Source organism: Schistocerca serialis, chromosome 3 (assembly GCF_023864345.2).
Source record: "Schistocerca serialis cubense isolate TAMUIC-IGC-003099 chromosome 3, iqSchSeri2.2, whole genome shotgun sequence".
NCBI classification, from domain to species: Eukaryota; Metazoa; Arthropoda; class Insecta; order Orthoptera; family Acrididae; genus Schistocerca; species Schistocerca serialis.
Window position 1 is genome coordinate 852,576,176 of NC_064640.1, and position 15,791 is coordinate 852,591,966.

The 15,791-nt window shown below is 41.8% G+C and overlaps 1 protein-coding gene across 1 annotated transcript in view; it reads right to left on the reverse strand.

Moving 5' to 3' along the window:
* The window catches only part of LOC126471266 (unconventional myosin-Va-like), a 176,623-nt gene that overhangs the window by 96,695 nt on the left and 64,137 nt on the right, over positions 1 to 15,791 (reverse strand). The window contains exon 3 of the mRNA XM_050099385.1: positions 11,849 to 12,167. Within this exon, the coding sequence (XP_049955342.1) occupies positions 11,849 to 12,167 (319 nt within the window). The remainder of the gene's footprint in view (positions 1 to 11,848; positions 12,168 to 15,791) is intronic.

Genomic DNA, 15,791 nt, shown 5'->3' on the forward strand with positions numbered 1-15,791 from the left:
AACAGTTGGTACTATCAGAAATAAAGAGGGAAGATTCTTGCTTCAGCAAGAAGTGTGTCTAGGGAACTAGTCAGGAAGGTGCCAGTGGCCAGTCTTACCCCATGATGACTGACTGGATCTAACAGTTTCAAAATGTAAAAGGGTGCCAAAACACAAACCTGGCAACCATAGTCCAACTGTGGCAATAGCAGGGCCTGATAAATACAGAGAAGAGTAGTGCAATCAGCACCTGAAGAGGTGTGGGCAAGAAAGCAAAGACTGTTAGTCTTTAGTTGACAAATATTGTGCAGCCAAGTCAGTGTTGAGGCTAACTGACATATCTGTCAATGGACAAAGGGGTTTTTGCCTAGCTTAAGAACTAGTATGATGATACTACCTAACCATTGTGAAGAGAAATATGGTTAAAGATCCTCAGTACATGGAGCAACTGAATAATATTCATTCAGATGTTGGATCATCTCATAATGAATTTAATCAAGGCCTGGGACCATACTGTGAGATGAGGAAAGTGCCTGAAGTAGCTCCAATGCAGTGAAATGTTCATAGTGCTCCCTACATTCATTTTTACTGCATTTAATTAGATAGTGAACCTCAGAATTTAGTTGCCTGAAAGGGAGGATGTTGGATTTCCTGGAAATAGGCACTACAATAAACTCTCAAAGGTATTGCCAAACTGAATAGGCATTGCAGTTTCTTTGGTCCACCATGGCACATACAATGGCGGAGGCAACCTTCAGAAAGAGGAATAGCAGTTCCAGCAGCATAGGAGATTGTATCAAAGACATCTCCCACAACCTTGTTGAAGCAATCTGACAAACAGGCAACAAAGATGATAGCAAAAGCATACAACTGTCATTGGTTCTCTGAAGTGCCAAACATGGTTATTGGTCCATAGGGCTGCGACAAGTGATAGGACACTGAAAAATGGTCACTGTACGAAGCTCATTGGGTACAGGCCATTCTAGCGAAGCCATGAGCTTAGGGGAAAGAGATCATAAGGTCAGCAGCTGAATAGGCGCTATGGGAAGCAACAAAGTGGCTAGGAGTATTGTCATTGAGGGGAGACAGACCAAGATTGGAAAGAAGTTAGCTAATCAGAAGGCCTAACCAGAAGAAATGGAACTTCCCCAGGGCATGATGGTGTGCACTGTAATTGTAAAGTAAGAGGAAAGGGCGGGACTGATTGATTAACTGAGAGAGTATGGGACCAAACGGTGAAGTCATCAGTCCCGCGATTCCAAAGGGGGTTACATTAGAAAGAGAGTCCACTAGAAATGAAAAGATTCAATCAGAGGAGCAAAATTATAAAAGAATGAACATTAAACACACACAGTATAAGCATAAAAGGTGAGACCAAACCTAAAAACTGGAAAAAGGGAAAGGGGGGGGGGGGGGGTTGGGGGGGGGGGGGTGGAGGCTGTCATGGGATCACAAACCGTGAAGACTGCAAAAGGAGTCCCAATCACAACCAACCTGCCCCTGCTCCAAGACAAAAGGAGAACCTCATAACTGGAAATAAAAACCACTTCCATAGAGTAATTTGAGGACCAGGTCAATCATCTGTGAATCATCCGCTAACATTAAACTTAAGGAAGCAAGGAGACTATACTTAGCATGAAGGGTCGAAAGAAGGGACATGCCACCAATATGCGAGATTTCGCCAGTCTGGCGTCACAACCACATTGTGGGGGGAGGGTCGTTATGTAGGAGGAAACAATGGGTGAGCCGGGTATGGCCAATAAGTAAACAACATAAAACAGTGGACTCCTGAGAGGGGGCCGAAAGAAGTGCCCCAAACTGCAGTAGAGTCCTTGATTGTGCGGAGTTTATTACCATGAGCAGTAGCGCTCCAGATGGCATTCCGCTGTTGAGCAAAGAGAGATTTGACATAGATCCACATATCCGCAGTTGGAATCGTGAAAGGAAAAGTGGGTAAGTATCTGCTTCTCTAGCCAAACAGTCAGCCACTTCATTCCCTGGGATTCCTCCATGACTTGGGACCCAGACAAAGATGACTTAACAGGCAGCATGCTCAAGGGCAGAGAGAAAGTCATGGATGGTGGAGACCAAGGGTGATAAGAGTAGCATCGATCAATAGCCTGAAGGCTGCTCATGGAGTCTGAACAAATTAAAACACTATGGAGGGAGGCCTGAGAAACAAAAAAGGAGGGCCCTGTAAATGGCTAGAAGCTCTGCTGTAAATACACTACATGATCCTGGCAACAAATAGTGCTCAAAGCTGGTAAGAGACGTGAAAGCATATCCCACCTTATCAGTAGTCTTAGAACCATCAGAGTAAAATATGGTGGCACCCTGGAACTCTGCAAGGATGGCACATACAAGATGCCAGTAAACCATAGGATCAACATAGATCTTAGGACCCTGGAAGAGAGTGCAGATGGAGATCCTGACAGAGGGTAGTGAGATGCATGCCAACTGGCAATCCCACCCTTGGGCAGGTGTTATGAGGGAGACATTCCTCATTGGTGAAGACTGCAGTGTATAGAGGATGGTCAAGGAAGTGGTGAATGGCAACTGCACAGGAAACAAGGAGTTGGCTCTGTTGGATGTCTATGGGGGGAGGGGAAATTCACGCTTATGTGAGGAGACTGTCAACAGGAGTAGTGCAAAGGGCACCAATAGCCAGATGCACCCCACAATGATGGACAGGGTCAAGGAGTTTCAAAGTGGAAGGAGCTGCTGAACCATAAACCTGACTACCATAATAGATAATAGAGTCTGGACAAAACCAGAGCATGGTGGAGAAGGAGGAGGAGGAGGAGGAGGAGGAGGAGAAGAAGAAGAAGAAGAAGAAGAAGAAGGAGAGTGGAATGGTCTGCACCCCAAGATATGTGGGCCAGGAGGTGGAGGGCAGTAAGCTTCCGTATGCATGTAGTTTTTAGGTAGTGAATGTGGGGCAGCTATGTCAGCTTGTTATCAAAAATAAGGCCCAAGAAACGGGACTGTGTTACAAAATCAAGGAGCTGATTGCCTATGTAAAGTTCTGGATCAGGGTATTGTGGGTTGACAACAAAACTGCATAACCTTCGTTCTGGAGGAGGAAAACGGGAAGTCGTGTGTGGTGGCCCACACAGAGGCCCATCGGATGGTGCCTTGGATCTGGCACTCAGCAGACGTCATCGAGTGGGAGCTGCACCAGGTGCAAAAATTGTCAACGTACAATGCCAGGGTAACTAGAGGCCCAACAGAGGTCACAAACCCATTAATGGCAGTGAGGAAGAGAGTAACATTTAGCACAGAACCCTGTGGTGAAGTGCCAACTTGAACTCGGAAGAACCAGTAAGATAAAAACTCGCAAATAAAAATCTGAAGAGGACCATGGAAGCCCCAGTCATGGAGGGTAACTAAAATGTAATGGCACCAAGCCATGTCATACACCTTATGTAGGTAAAAGAACAGTGGGACAAGGTGCCAGCAGTGAGTAGAAGCCTGTCAGATGGCTGATTCCTATCAGAGTAAATCGTCAGGTGAGAGAGTGGGGTGGGGCTGTGGTAAGGACGAGGGGGGAAGGGGGGGCATGGTAAGAGGAGGAGGAGGAGGAGGAAAGGAAGTAATAGAGGCAAAAGTTGAAGATAGTGTTCCCGGATGGAGTCTCTCATACTTTTGGTGAGCCTCAGTGTAAGACAGGCGATCCAGGGGCTTATATTCTTGTATCTTCTTTTCTCTCTTGTCAGCCGAGCAATCTGGTGAGTGAGGGGAGTGGTAGTAAGCGCAATTACGACACACATGCAGCGGAACAAGGGCTTCCCTCATGGACGGGGTGGTCACAGTCACCACACAAGTGGTCCGCCGTACAGCGGAAAGACATATGCCCAAAACGCAACCACCAAAAGCACCACATAGGTGGAGGGATGTACAGCTTCATGTCACATCTGTAACACATAACCTTGACCTTCTCTGGGAGGGTATCCAACTTGAAAACCAGGATGAAGGCGCCAGTATTGGTGCAGTTGTCTTTGCAACCCTTCTGCACACGTCGGACAAAATGAACACCACGCCACTCCAGATTAGCCTGGAGTTCCTCATCAGTTTTCAGGGCAAGATCCCTATAAAAAAATTACTCCCTGGGTCATATTCAGAGATTGGTGAGGAGTGATAGACACTGGGACATTGCCAAGACGATCACAGGCACAAAGAGCTGCAGATTGGGTGGCAGAAGTAGTTTTGATCAACACGGAACCCAATCACATCTTACTAATCGACTCCACTTCACCAAACTTGTCCTCTATATTTTCCACAAAAAACAACGGCTTTGTGGTGGTGAATTTGTCCCTGCTATCTGTCCTAGTACAGATGAGGTAACGGGGAAAAGGTTTCAGCTCCATGGGAGCCTGGCCCTCCTCCCATGGTGTAGCCAGGGAGGGAAAAGTGGCCAGGCCATGTGAGACAGCATTTAAGAATCCTTCACCATTTGAAGAGATGGCTGTGTGAGAACAGCCAGATTTTTGCAGCTTGCACCAAGCATCTGCCCTGATATCACCCACTGCAACCAGGGGCTCTCCCCATGGGCGTCACCCAGTCACAGCAAGGGCCATCTGGCACAGTGGCCGTTGCCAAGAGTTCCAATGCTCCAAGAAGACAAGCAACTACTCCTTGGCATACACAGGGAGGGAACAACTGAGGTTTCAGCAGTGTGATCCCTGTGGTGTCAGGGGGCTCAACCATATGGGTAAATAACAGCCCCACCACAAGGACTGGCTACACGTGCTGGTGACCTAGCAGTGTGGAAGGGGGCTAGAGTGGGAAAGGGAGAGGGGAACTGAGAAGGGAGAGGAATCCACACCGCAAATGCTAGGGAGGGAGTTCTTCCCCATATGGCTCACAATAAAAACAGGAAATTTTGAAGTGGAGGTAAAACCTCAAGTAAGGGCTAAAACGTCAAAAGGGTGAAAGAACAGGCAAAAGGAACAAAATTGCAACCAATACAGGAAACCAGGAGAATAGCCAGGTCAACATAAAGCAGAACACGAAGAGATGGGAAGGAGGTGGCAACAGGGAAGGAGCAGGGATAGGGAGGGAGGGGGCAGGGAGAAGGAAAATCAGCGAGGGAATGAAAAATGAGCTGCAATAACTCGGGGCCTCATGTGCACCACACACGAACTCATGAAAGAACCATGAGCCCCCTGGAGAGGAAAGATGGGAGGGGAGGGGAGTTGTTGGATTAAGTTGGTCATCTCAAGGTAAATAATAGCCTGCCTTGGAGGTGGTGGTGATTGCTGAGGTCATTCTCACATGCACTGCAATTGCTTCCACTGTAGTACAAACAGAAATTCACACATTGATGGCATGATAACAATGCAGCATTGGGAAATAGTCATCAGTGAAGCATGTTTGTTATAGAGCAACACGAATTGTAGAAGATGAGTAAATGAGATAATGTAGTTCTGGCAGGTGACAGTAATATCCATTACGGTTTGATTAGATCATCATGTGCTGGGTGTCCTGATTAGGCTAGAAGGGCCAGAAAGATCAGTTGTGCCCCAGAATCACTACCTGTCATCAGTGGGGATGGAATCATATTGATTAACATTTGTTCCATATCCAAATGAGTGGAGAGATCTGATGCCTCTGGAGTCACTGGAATGGCCTTCTCCTGGTATTTCCCTTCTGCTTCACAACCTTTGGTCACTGACATTCTTGTGAGGACTTATCAAAAAGGGTTCAAATGGCTCTGAACACTATGGGACTTAACTTCTGTGCTCATCAGTCCCCTAGAACTTAGAACTACTTAAACCTAACTAACCTAAGGACATCACACACACCCATGCCCGAGGCAGGATTCGAACCTGCGACCATAGCCGTTGCGCGGTTCCAGACTGTAGTGCCGATAACCGCTCGGCCACACCGGCCGACGAGGACTTATCCACAGCTGTTGTGGATAAGGATGAAGGGCAGACAACTCTGGCACCCCCAGGATGTGGCAACTCCAGGCAATAGTTGGTGTCAAACCTCTGACCTTGGGGTTTCAGGGGAAAGGGGTCCCAAGAGGGAGCACTGCTAGAGGAGGGAGCTGCTTCTCTGGATGGGAGCAGGATGTGGTTCCCAAAGATGGGGCCATGGAAACCATGAGAGAAGGGCAGAGGCAGGATGTAAGTATTCATTTTTTTTAAGCATCAATATATGACAGGTGCTCAATTTTTTATATTTTTGTACTTTTTTTTTTCTTTTTTAAATCTGGGCAAGTCAGTAAATGCGGAGGATAGGGTTTTTTTTTTTTTTTTTTTTTTTTTTTTTTTTTTTTTTTTTTTTTTTTTTTTTGAAAGTGAGACACAAAGAATAAACCACCATTTGACTGTAAATTACTATATTTTTCTTCTGTACTACCTATATTTCACATTTTACATAGTTATTGAGTACAATGCTAAAAGCTCTTACACCATTAAGACATCATATCTAGTTATATCTGGTTTTTCACCATATATAATGTGTTAATCGTCGAAGAACTTTTAGCATTGTACTTGATAATGGCATAAAATCTCAAATATAGATAGTACAGAAGAAAAATACAGTAATACACAGTCAAATGGTGGTTTATTCTTTTAAAAAATACTGCATGACTGTGACTCAGCACAATCAAAAACCTTTTACAAAGGTGGTTGTTTAAAAGGCTCTTCATGGAATGGCCATCTACAGTTGTCACATTTTATGGCATGTGGCATGATGACATATGACCAAAGCATACGCATTGGAAGGACCTCGTGGGTGATAGGACATAATGTTTCATTTCACACCTGTACACCATGATTAACTTCCTCTGGGAGGAGATTTGCTTCAAATACTAAGATGAAAGCAGCTGTATCTGTTCGGTTATTCTTTGGACCTTTTTGTACATGCAAAAAAATGGAAACCATGCCATTTGAGATTAACCTATAGCTTCTTGACTATCTACAGTGTAAGGTTTCCTTGGACTGGATTAGAGATTTACATGGGGCAATAGAGAGTAGTCAGGAGTACTGATTGCCATGCTGTGGACCTGGGTTAAATTCCCAGTACTTCTGGGATTTTTCCTTGGTGGGAACACTGGAACAGGGTTCACTCAGCCTCATGATGCCAACTGAGGAGCTACTTGACCTAGAAGTAGTGGTTCCAGGTTATGAAAACTGACAGTTGGGTCAGCCATGTGCTGATCTGACACCCCTCCATTGCACATCCAATAGTCCCATTGACTGAGGATGACACAGCGGTAAGTCAGTACTGACGAGCCTGCCAGGGCTCAAGGACAGAGTTCAACTTAGTGAACAGTCATTGGTAAGCTACCCAGTCGTCCACATGTTTAAAGAGCTTGAGATTGTGCAGCAGAGGTGGCCTTAAAAGTGATCCATTGTGCATTTCTCACAGGGAGTCAACTACAAATTTATCTCCAATTTGTTCTACACAGCCGGCCGAAGTGGCCGTGCGGTTAAAGCGCTGCAGTCTGGAACCGCAAGACCGCTACGGTCGCAGGTTCGAATCCTGCCTCGGGCATGGATGTTTGTGATGTCCTTAGGTTAGTTAGGTTTAACTAGTTCTAAGTTCTACGGGACTAAAGACCTCAGCAGTTGAGTCCCATAGTGCTCAGAGCCATTTGAACCTTTTTGTTGTACACAAAAATAATGGTGTTTTCACTGTAGAAGTATTCCCATTTACTCTAGTACATACCAGGTACCGAATAAATTTTTTTGCTCCCAGATGTCTGGCCCATTAGGTAGACAATGTGGGGAATTGTTTATGTGTTTTATTCATCTCATGATGTACATTTGCAATCCATTTGGTTTGCATATAGGAGACATGTCAAAAATCTATAAAACAGTTACAATGATTTTTACATTAATAAATAATAGCACTATAATAAATAATAACACTATAAGGATATTTCTTAGAATGTGTAACACATTGTCCAGCTCAAAAATTTCCAGTTTGTCCTGCATGAATTCATCCACTGAGTACTAACACTTCCGTGTCAGTACCTCATATAGCTTTCTTTTAAGTGAGTCTAAATTCATCTGCATTAACTTGTTCCCCTTTAATTTATTACAAATTTTCATTCCCATGTATTGAGGTCCCTGGGCATACAGTCTGATGTGGTGGATGGGGAGCATAAAATTTTCTGTTTCTAGTATCACGTGAATGGACAAAATGGTTTCTCTCAAATAATTCATGTCTGGTGTACAGAAATATAATAATCTCATAAATGTATAAAGATGGCAGAGTTAATATTTTAAGTTTTCTAAATACTGGTCAGCATGGTTCTTTGCGATTTGCACTGCACATATTTTGTATGATTTTTTCTGTCCTTTTAGTATCTGCACTATTTGTCGAGTTACACCAAAAAACAATACTATACCTAATAATGGATTCAAAGTAACTTGTATATGCTACTTTTTGTGTGTCCACGTCAGTTGCAGTTGATAATATTTGCATTGCAAATGCAAAGCTGCTCAGTTTGTTTGCCAGGTATTCAACGTGTGCCAGCCAGCTCAAATTTTTATCTACATTTAAACCCAAGAATTTGACTGAGTCAACTTCTTCTATAGGTTTGTTGTTGTGTACAATCTTAGTCTGCTCATATTTAGACTGTTTGGTTTTGAACTGCATCATGCGAGTCTTAGATACGTTTAGATTCCACCCATTTAGCTGAAACCAAGTTTCTAAAGCACTGAGGTTACTGATCACAGATTTGGGAATTTTTTTCTGAATCCTGATCTTCAACTAAGACAGAAGTATCAACTGCAAACAGAACTGATGGGGAGCTGATATTTAATGGTATGTGATTAACATAAAAGAGAAACAGGACTGAGCATAATATGGAGCCTTGTGGAACAACAATAATTTCCCCCCCCCCCCCCCCCCCCCCCCCCCCAGTCAGAAATATAATATATGCCATTTGAAGAAATGATAACTCTTTACTTTCAGTTGGATGAGTAGGATTTAGGATTTAAGCCACTGTAGGGCACTGCCACTAATGCCATATTTTTCAAGTTTGTAAACAAGCAATGTATTGTGTACAGAATCAAACACCTTTGTGAGGTCGCAGAAAATTCTTGCCATCTTATTTCTCTTGTCTAATGATGTACTTATTTTCTCAATGAAACTGTTTACTCCATCTATAGCATTTTCCCCCTGCTGAAAACCAAACTGATTGTTTAGAATAACAGAATATTTTGCAATGAAGTTTTGGATTTGTGCAACAGAAAGTTTTTCAAATAAAATATTTTAGATAGGACAGGGAGAATTGAGATAGGATGATAATTTCCCATGATCTCTCTTGATCCCTTCTTGAAGAGTGGTTTGACTTCAGCATATTTTAGTTCCTCTGTGAAACAGCCCTCTTCGAAACATTGATTCATTATTTGAGCTAGTGGGTTTGCAATTTTATTGTGTACCACTTTATGAACTTTGGTGGGTATTCCATCCCAACCCGCAGATTTTTTGTTTCTCAATGTTAGAATAGCATTTTCTACATCCTCCACAGAAACTTTTAGGAATTTTGTAAAGTATTCAGAGTTTTCACCTAGGACAAAGGGATTTACTTTGTTGTGGCAATCTATTACATCTACATCAGACTTTGCTACATTTATAAAGAATTTATTACAATACTCTGCTATTTGAGTTGCATTTACAATAGTATTTCCTTCAATGTCAATTTTTGAAATTGCTTGGTTACAGGCTTTAACACCTAACTCAGATTTAATGACTGATCACACAGCCTTTGCCTTATTTTTATGGTTTAAAATTAGCCTGTTATCTGCCAGTTGTTTTGCTGCCCTGACAACTCTTTTAAATATGGTTTTATAGAGTCTAACATATTTAATGAAATCTTCTCTGTGCAGTTGCCTTTTCTTTACACTGAAAATTTTTATGCCCTGGGTAATCCACTTAATTTTTTTTATTTTATTGCTGCACAGTCTAGGTGGAAATGTTTCATTAGATACAGCAAGATGACTATTTAGGAATTTCTCAAGGTTTTCATCACTTGAGTTACAATGATCAAAAGGCCATGTTTTCTCTTTTAGCTTCTCACTAAATGTTAGCAAGTTTTCTTTGCTAAAGTTCCTGCTCGTATGGGTTCTCATACATGAAAAGTTCCTGTGTCTGTGTTTGGCAGCTCAATGAACAATGCACAATGATCTGAAATACCTGGATCTGGACAAAATTTATACACATCTTCATATACATAATTAGTTAGAACATTGTCAATACATGTTGCTGATTTCCCATTGTCTCTGGTAGATTCAAGGAAATTTAACTTGAAATCATATTTTTTTTACTACGTCATTGAATTGAAGTGTGGCTACCATCACACATATCAATATTAAAATCAGCAGCTATTACAATTTTTTTCTTTTTTTCCTCTACAAAAGTTTTCTAGCATAATTTGAAGCTTAGATAAGAATAGTTCTGTTGTTGATGCCCCCAGAATTCTGTATATTGAGATTACTATGACATTTGTCAGTGAGTCCACTAATTCTACAAAACAGCTCTCAAACGCACATTCTTCATTTAAATAATTAAAACAGTTTCTCATCTCATAAAGTTAATATCACTATGTAGAAGTATACATGAGCCTCCACGTGACTTGTTTCTTCTGCTTATCTGAAGTTTCCTATATTGTTTAGAATTTTGATTGTGTCCTCTGTAAACCTGTGCTCATTTAAACAAGCAACTCTTAGATTTGCACATTCTGACAGAATGATTTCCAATTCATCTAATTTGGAGCTTTTGTTGTTAGAAGCATCAGTGTTTAAACCATTTATATTCCAGTGGATACCATACCTACTTTCACTATTTTTTATAGGCTTTAGCACATTTCTCACCAGCAGAACTGGAACTGTCTGCACTGAAATTCCTAGACTTCTCTGATGAGACAACCAGATCAGAACAGCCATTGTGGAAATTTAATTTTCAATGACTTAGGTGTAAAATGTCTGCCTCATGCCATCTACTCCAGTCTAGGGCTCTCCCTAACGACAAAACTCATCCACAGCAGAGGCCATCTGGCACAATGACTACTGCCGGGAGTTCTGATGCCCCATGAAGTTGGGAATCTACTCCTTGGCATGCATCGAAAGTTAGTATCGGAAGTGTGATCCCTGTGTTGTCAGAGGGCTCCACTGAAAGGGTATGCAATGACCCCACCATGTCAGATTGGCTACCACATTGGCTTTTAAGCACATGTATGAGTCTAAGCAGTTATTGTCCACAGATTATCTTTAACACTGTATGTAGTGGATGCTACTGACAGTGTTGTTCTCCAGTTATTCCACATTACAGAAAAAAGTTAAAAATGAAGATAAAACCTAGAAGGGAACTAAAATTGGTGTAATATAATTAAATGAAGATTTCAAGGAAATAAAGCAGAACCTAGGCAATGGCCAGGTCAACATCAAAGGTTGCCTCCATGAGGAAGCAAGATGAGTATAGTTGGAGATGGGAGACTGCAGCACGAGAAAGCAAGGAGATACTACAATAGATTGGGGGGCCGTGCTCACCATGCATCTACTAATGGAAGAGTTATGAGCCTCTTGGGGGTTGGGGTGGGTGGGGAGGTGGGGGAAGGGGACAGCAAGTGGCATGGACAGAGTGGCAGCATAAAAAGTAAAAGAGAGGAAGGAAACAAAGGGGTGCAAATGAAGGAGATTAACCATAGAAAAGAGGTATTAAGTGCTGATGATCCCAAGTAAGTAATCTCATCTGCAAGCTGTATGTCAATATTACAGATCTACAAAATTTAACTGATCACATAACTTTCAAATTTAAATAAATAAATCAAAGTAGAAACAAAGTAAAATAAAGTTGGTGAAACTTTGGTATTTATGAATGACATATGTTTAATGTGCTACTGGTTTACCTGCTGCTCCAAACTGAATAGATTTTATTCTCTCATTTAATTTGTCAAGCTCAGCTTTTAATCTAAGATTTTCTTTATTAATTCTTTCTACTTCTTCTGCTTTTTCTTTTTCAAAATGTTCCTTTTCATTAATTATAGTCATTTTTTCTTTCCTTTCATTTTCAAGCAAGCTTTTCAGAGTTTTTAAGTCTTCATCCTTTCTCTGCAACAAGGCAACCATCATTTTTTTCTCTGTCTCCACAACTCTCAAGGCATCAAACTTTCGTTTCATTTCGAGTAATTCTATCTGTGCCATCCTTAAAGCATTGTTCTCTCTAACCTGCAAACAAATTGTAAACAAGCAATTTTCAATAACAAATTGGTATCATCTGCATTACTGGTCAGCAATATGACCTCACATTCAGGAACATGCATAATATCATGAATGTGAAAAGAAATCCTACCTTCAGATGCCATTTTAACTGAGTTACAAATAAATTAAATTCAAGCTATAATACAGAAACAGTCACAACATATTGCAAAACCAGGTAAAGAACCACAACAAAGAGCAGCTAGTTGTTGATACAGGATTTCACTGAGAGAAGCTCTGTGACAATGCTGTATCCTGCTACCAGTGCATGTGACATATATAATAGAGGGAAACATTCCATGTGGGAAAATTTTATATAAGAAACAAAGATGCTGTGATTTACCAAATGAGAAAGCGCTGGTAGATAGACACAATAAAAAACACACGAACACTCACACAAATTTCAAGCTTTCGCAACCCAATGTTGCTTCATCAGGAAAGACGGAAGGAGAGGGAAAAACGAAAGGATGTAGGTTCTAAGGGAGAGGGTATGGAGTCATTCCAATCCCGGGAATAAAAAAACTTACCTTAGGGGGAAAAAAAGGACAGGTATACACTCACCTTAAAACCCACATCCTTTCATCTTTCCCACTCCTTCCGTCTTTCCTGATGAAGCAACCTTGGGTTGCAAAAGCTTGAAATTCGTGTGTGTGTTTTTTTTATTGTGTCTATCTACCACCGATTGGTGACTGCCCCTGGGAGGCGTTATGCATGGAGCAGAGCTGACTCTCTCTGTTTATCCAGTCGTACTTTTTACACTCATTGTTCTGTGCCTCGTATTGTGTGGATTCGTGAGAGGCCTATTTCTGTTACTGTTCAGAGGTTTATGAATAAAACATTTATTTGTGTTACTTTGATAAGTTTCATGTATTACTAGGTAAAGTCAGGCATTGAATCATTTCCTAAACTACATGCCTACAAATGACATCTATCAGAAATCAAAATAAAAGCTTTTTCAAAAGAACTAGAAAAACAAAGATGGGATGAAGTGTATAAGAAAACCAATGTGGATATGAAGTTCTCTAAATTCTCCACGTTGTTTAAATTTAACTTTGAAAAGGAATTTCCAAAAGTATGCATGTCTGTATCAACATCTCACAAAAACAGATGGATAACAGCAAGTATTAAGAAAGAAGTGCTCCCAAACACTTAAACACCTCAGTTCCATGGAAAAGATTCGCAATGATCCAGAATTCTTAAATTTCTATCATAGATACAAAAAGATCTATAAGAATGGGCTGATTGCTGCAGAAAAGTCATTTAATGATAAAATAATATATAATGCAGAGAATAAAAGCAAAGCAGTCTGGGATGTTATAAAAATAGGAATGCAGAATAACATACTGCTAAGGGAGGGGGATAAAGTAATAAATGATTGACAGCACTTAGCAAACTATGTAAACTAGCATATTTGAAGTATTGCAGAGACAAAAATTCCCCCAAATAAACATAACACCTGTAAATAATGTTGCACTAAACATGGCGATGTTACTTCCAACCACAGAGAATGAAGTCAGTAAAACAATTCAGAAACTAAAAAATAAAAAGTCAGTAGGTTTAGATGAAGTAGCAATGTGTGTACTGAAACAATGGATAGGGATTATACAAGGCCCCTTAACAAATATAATGAATGAATCCTTCACATCAGGGGCATTTCCAGAGCAGTTAAAACAGGCAAGAGTTGTACCTTTGCTTAAGAAAGGTAATGCAGAAGACATAGAAAATCACCAGCCCATTTCCCTGCTGTCGGCATTCTCAAAAATAATAGAAGCAAATATGAAAGACAGATTAATGAATTACCTGAATAAATACAATCTTTTCAGTTTGGTTTCCGAAGTGGCAAAAATACGGAGTCAGCCACATTAGAATTCACAAAAGTTGTACTTGATGCCCTTGATAAAGATGAGTGTGCCACAGGCATATTTTTGGATCTTTCCAAGGTGTCTGATACTGTCGACCACAAGATTCTATTAAATAAATTAGAAGCATCAGGAATAAGAGGAGTAGCTAATGACTGGCTTCGATCATACCCAACAGATACGGTAAAAAGAGTAGAGATAACACATACTTCAAATAGATCGAAACATTTAGTAAAACACTCATCAGAACCAAAATACATTAATATAGGGGTTCCGCAAGGTAGCATATTAGGACCAATATTGTTCCAGATATACATCAATGACTTTTCCAGTAGTGTTACTCATAGTGAAGAAATCCTCTTCCCTGATTCTTTTTTTAATTTTTTTAGGGTTTTAGGGCGCTCAACTACTGAGGTCATTAGTGCCGAGTCAAAAATGTAAGTGCACACATAATTCGGTACAACTCAAGGGGGGAAAGGGGGGGGGGTTGGGACATAAGAAAGTTCTTACAAAGACACAGATAAAATAATTAAAAGAGTTAGATGTCTTTGGATAAGTCCATCAAAGTAATAAAACAAAGAACACGAACAGCTGCTCGAGCGTCATCAGCTAAAATTTTCTGTCGTGTAGAGGGCAGAGACAGGACAACACGAGATTGAGTAAAATGGGGACACAACAATAAAACATGGCGCACTGTCAATGCATTACCACAAGGGCACTGCAGGGCGGGGTCACCAGATAGCAGGTAGCGGTGGCTAAACCGGCAATGCCAAATCTGCAACCTGGCCAAAATGACTTCCTCTCACCGAGATGGTCGGGAGGAGGTTGTCCAAGCTGTTGGGAATGGTTTTATGGCCCAGAGCTTATTTTCTTGAAGTGACTACCAAGTATCCCACCATAATGACACAAACCTCTTACTAACAACCCCACTAATGTCAGATGATTGGACACAAAGGGAGGATGGCCGAGGCAGGAGGACTGCAGCCTTGGCCACAGCATCAGCAGCCTCATTCCCAGGCACTCCTACATGGCTTGGAACCCACATAAAGCTAACTGGAGAGCCATCATCAGCAAAAGAATGGAGGGATTGCTGGATCCGTTGCACCAAGGGATTGACCGGATATGGATCTCCATGGCTCTGAAGAGCACTGAGTGAATCAGAGCAGAGTACATACGGAGAATGGCGGTGGCGGCGGACATACTGAAAGGCCTGAGAGAGAGCAAAAAGCTTAGCCGTGAAGCTGGAACACTGGTCAAAGAGCCGGTATGTAAAGGTGATGTTCCCGACGACAAAGGAACAGCCGACACCATCATCAGTTTTGGAGCCATCAGTGTAAATAAAAGTGTTACTGGTGAGTCGCACACGAAGTTCGACAAACCGCGAGCAATACACTGCATCCGGAGTACCCTCCTTGGGGAGTGAGCTGAGGTCAAAATGAATGTGAACCGGAGCCTGGAGCCAAGGTGGTGTCGGGCTCTCACCCTCTCTGCAGGTGGTAGGGAGGGCGAAATCCTATCGTCGAAGCAGGTGACGAAAGCGGACTCCATGGGGCAGCAGGGCAGACACATGCAACCCACGCTGACGGTCGAGAGAATCGTCGAAGAAGGACTGATAAGAGTAGTGGTCGGGCATTGACAACAGCTGGCAGGCATACCAACAAAGCAGTATGTCATGCAAGTAGGTCAATGGTAATTCGGCAGCTTCAGCATAAAGACTCTTGACGGGACTGGTATA